This window comes from Euphorbia lathyris, chromosome 7, assembly GCF_963576675.1.
Source record: "Euphorbia lathyris chromosome 7, ddEupLath1.1, whole genome shotgun sequence".
NCBI lineage: Eukaryota > Viridiplantae > Streptophyta > Magnoliopsida > Malpighiales > Euphorbiaceae > Euphorbia > Euphorbia lathyris.
In genome coordinates, this window is record NC_088916.1 from 79,324,562 (window position 1) to 79,329,469 (window position 4,908).

The 4,908-nt window shown below is 35.6% G+C and overlaps 1 protein-coding gene across 1 annotated transcript; it reads left to right on the forward strand.

Moving 5' to 3' along the window:
* The first annotated feature begins 793 nt into the window (after window positions 1-793).
* Window positions 794-4,908, forward strand: LOC136200786 (protein VACUOLELESS GAMETOPHYTES-like). Its single transcript, XM_065991232.1, has 3 exons — window positions 794-1,137; window positions 2,761-3,146; window positions 4,636-4,908. Exons 1-3 carry the CDS (start codon window positions 834-836, stop codon window positions 4,750-4,752), a joined length of 807 nt encoding a protein of 268 aa, XP_065847304.1. The 5' UTR covers window positions 794-833; the 3' UTR covers window positions 4,753-4,908.

Here is a 4,908-nt window from a genome sequence, read left to right on the forward strand (position 1 = left end):
ATATGTCTAATCATATATTTATGATTTGTTACTAATGAGTGCTAAAAGGACTCACATGTGAAGTGTAAATGACAAGACTCATGACCGAGAAGACAATTTGATGAATAATGTCTGAAATTGACCCAACTTGCCAACGTTAGAAGTAAAGTTGCTCTTGGCTGCCAACATTAAGGATAAAATTGCACCATTTTAAATGTTCGGAGTAAAAAAATTCCTGGCTCTAAACGTTAGGGATATTTTTACACTTTATTCCATAAAAAAAAATTACATGATATAAAATCTAATTATACTTTTTTGGGGCAATTTTATTTTTTTACATTTTTCTGAACCAAACCCAAACCCCTAGTGCCAGAGACAAGGGTCAGAACCATTACTAGTAGGAGTGGTTTCAGAGGCCAGGGGCGGCCCCCGGCACTCCATATCTCTTTCTCTGCATACCATCTCATTGAAAGATGATTGATGTTAACGAATAAAAATGTCATTGATTGGTAGGGTGCATTACTCGAAAAGTATAATAAAATTTCTCTATCTATTGGCCCCGTGTATAATCTTGCTTAAAGTGAGCTATTGCATCCATAAAGTGGTTACATGATCTATTAACCCTCTGAATTTTTTAAGTGATACATGTTTTAACCGAGCTCACAGAGCTGATTAGACATCTCTAAAGCTCAATTGACAAAACCCGAAAAGATGAGGGTCTCGGGATGCTTTTTGCCTTCTTTTTCTGCATGGCCTCCATATCATTAACTTTCCAGCAAAATAAATATTCCTCATCCCATCTGTGGTCACCAAAAGGAGAAAAGATAAATCATCAAATCTGAAACCAAAACACCATGAAAACCAGATCATCAATGAAGAAAACAAGTTCAATTCCAAATTCAGAGATTGAATATCCAGCATCTCCTCCAATAATCGGAGCAGAAATTCTCCATTTTAGCCATCCACAGCACCACTTAAACCAGGTTGATCTTCCAGACCTATTCACTTGTGCAGGTTGCAAAGAATATGGTTCAGGCAAGAGGTTCACTTGCCAACAATGTGATTTTCAGCTTCATGAGTTTTGTGGTTTGGCTCCTAAACTCCTCTCAGCTCATCCTCTACATGTGCAGCACCACCTTCAGTTTTCACCGAAACCCGGTAAGTATGTGGTTTGATTTTAATCAGGGGCGGAGACAGGGGTGTACGAGGAGCCCCGGGTGGGTAGAAATTATTGTGAGAGAGGTGGTTTTGGGGATGATTTTGGTGGGGGTGCTTAAATTGCTCCCCCGGACTTGATGGGGAAAGGGGTATAGTTCGTATGGGTGGACTTACATTTGGTTTTGCGTGTTCGGGATAAAATGACGTCGTTTTGTCTTGGATAGGACAAAATGACTAATTTAGTCTTAGGTTCCGCAATGGAAATATAGTCCAATCTGTAAGGGTTATAAATGGGATGGAGTAGGGATGGACGCTACTTCTCATGTCCATGTCCAGGAGGGGGGGGGGGGGGGTTTCAGGGGTTTGAGCATCTATTGTTCATTGGAAAGCGTTGAAATTTTTATAGAAAACAGTGTATAAGATTTTAATTTTTTTTATATAAAAACACTAAAAAAATATCAATTTAGCATCCATAAATTACGAGAGATTATCAGAAGCACCATCTTTCAGTGAATCCTAAATCTATCGGTGTCTCTATCTCTATTCTTATCCCCATCTAGATGGAAATCTTCATCTCATTTATAAAATGTCGTAGGGATTCACATTCTCTATTTTTTTTATGTTATAACTAACATTTTTTTAGGATAATCTAAAATTTTATTGTATAATTTATTAAATATTAGTATATTTTATACCAAAAAACACAATTCATAAATAATAAATAAATAAAAATTATCTTAATGTAAATATAAACATCTAAAAATTCATATAAACTACAAATTGCTAATAAAAAAAATGCATTAATCCATCACGATAGGGACAGGGATCTCCATAGAGAGGGAAGACGTATGCTCATCCCCGTCTCCCATAATATTTTCCACCATCCCTATCCTATGGGGTACTTGTAGTGGTCTCTCGTGATTTATGAGTGCTAAATTGATATTATTATTTTTAAATTTTTTACATAAAAAAATTAAAACCTCGTACACAATTTCCACAGAATTTTCGGTGTTTTCCGACGACAAGTGGATACTCAGGCCCCCTAACTCCCCCCTGGATCCACCTCTGCCCTATTGGATATATAAATAGGAATTCCCCGTCTCCTCCAGAAACAAATAATCTCCACTCCATTTGCAACCTTAACCCCAACGAAGAGCTAGAATTCTAACCTTATGTCATAACCTACAAACCAAAGGACAATCTCATATAGACAGTTTCAAGTGATTTTTGGCTCCGCCTCCGCAACCCGGATAAAAAGATTACATATTTATGAATAAACATTCAAAAGGGTATCCCAAAATGACACAAACTTAAAACCCCGTTTCGACATCCAATGGGTGCTCAGGCTCCCTTAGCTCCCCCTAGATCCGTCCCTGCCCTATGAGGTATATAAATAGGAAATTCTCACCTCCGTAGGGAACAGATAATCCCCATTGGAAACACATAATCTCTACCCAATTTGCAACCCTATGTGGCATAACCTACAAACCAAGGGACACTCTCAGATACACAATCTCGAGTGGGTTTTTTGGCTCCGCCTCCGCAACCCGGATAAAAAGATTACATATTTATGAAAAAACATTCAAAAGGGTATCCAAAAATGACACTAAATTCTTGTTTCAGTGAAAGGAGGGATCTTAAAATCAAAATGTGATGTGTGTGGAAAAGCAGCCAAAGGTTACACATTCAAATGCAATGCTTGTAGTTACCAAATGCATCCAAGTTGTGCTATGCTATCTAATGAAATGAACATTTCAGTTCATCCTCATAAGCTAAGAATCATGCCTGCAATGAGCACTTTACCAAATGGATTAGATGGAGGTGGTTTTGGCTGTGGAGAATGTAAAAAATCTAAGAGATCAGGCAGGTTGTATCGTTGCACTGTTTGTGAGTATTATCTTCACGCTATTTGTGCTAAAAATATGGTTAATGGACTTGAGGCTAATGGGATCAAAGGAGTTGAACAAAAACCAACCATGTTCGGGACTGCGGCTCGTCTCGCCTCTCAGGTATATATACCTCTCGATTTCTGACACGATAATATAATTTGTAGATTGGGGAAGAACTAGAGGAGATCTCGGAGGGTCCGTTGGGCCCTTTAACTCTAGGGAGAAAATAACGATAATGCGATGTTAGGGATGTGAATAGGACAGGAATTCCCATTCCGTCCCTGTCTGGGATCATTCTCGATAGGGACGGGGAATCCCGCAGGGCGGTGGTGGGGATTGTTTTGTTCGAGGATAGGTATCCATGTATCCATCCCCGATATGCTTCTACGGGGATGGATACAGGGAGGTTCTCCGATTAATTCTCCGTCTAACACATTTTTATTATTATATATATATTATGATTTTTTTAGAGTTATTAGGTTAGGTCAATTTTATTCTTTCTTTCTGCCATTCAATTGGAATTTAATCTTATTATTTATGTCAAATGCCAAGAAGAAAAACATAATGAAACAAGAAATGAGGATCCTCGCGGAGATAGAGGAAAAACTATCCATGTTTAGGTTTAAGGGATGGAGACGAGGAATCCCGGATAGGTTGGAGAGTGGGGATGTAATCCAAACCCCGACCCGCCCTATTCACATCACTATATTTAGGCTTAAAGCATTATTTAAAAAAATATATTAGTGTTTGCGCTATGATATATGATTTAGTAATATTTACTCTCGACTTACAAATCAATAAAATGTGAACTAATTTAGATAAAACTATAACAAGAAGCGAAATTGAGCTTTTGATTATACGGGGTGGAATCGAAAAATACAAAACAGATAGCAAATAAAATGCAAATGTGCAATAATTTACAAATTAGGTGGCAAATAAAATCAAAATGTGTAATAATTTACGCATGAATATACATGTTTTGCTACTAATTTTGTAATTTTCGGTTCCACGATCAAAAGTTCAATTTCGGAGTTAACGATAATTTATGATAGTTCCATATAAATTGGTTGACATTTTATTGATATTTATAGGTAAGAGGGTAAATGTTAAAAATAGGTTAGAATGCAACACCAACATTTATTATAGATCACGGGTCAAATAATGTTTTAATCCCAAGATTTATTCAGACAACCCAATTTATTTGACATGATTATATCATTTTTGTTACTTATATATCATATACAGGTATATATTACATAATTAATAAATTACATTCACATCCCTTAAACTTTTGTTTTTACCTCTGAAATTCTAAAACAGGACATTAGGGCTCCTAAAATTTGTATTTTAATAAAAATGACCAATGAAGATATTGAAATAAAAAAAATCAAAGAATTAAATATGTTTAGAATCGCTTTGTTTATATGTTTTTCGATTTTCTAAATCATCATTTTCGGGAGTTCTTTTTCTAAACAACTTTTTTTTCCCTTAACTAAACAATATCTAAATCACTTCAAAATTAAAAAAATTAAAGTTATTTTAAATACCATGGATACAATTACTCCAAGATTATAACCTGATAACCTATTTTGACACTCTTACTTTGCAGGTAATAATTGAGTTCATCGGAGGACTCGTCGAAGGTCTCGGGGAAGGCGTTGGACAAGCCATAATTCAAAGTGTTGCTAGAGGAAGACGCCCTACTCCTAGACCTCCAATTAAATGATTTCAATATTACATACTCCCTTCAATTAAGATTTTTAATATATGTCGTTTAAAGTTTTATTAAGAAATTGTTGATTAAGTGATATTGTTGTTTATTAAGACTATTCTTGATAATTTAAAGTAATTATATATATATATATATGGATGAGATTCAGTG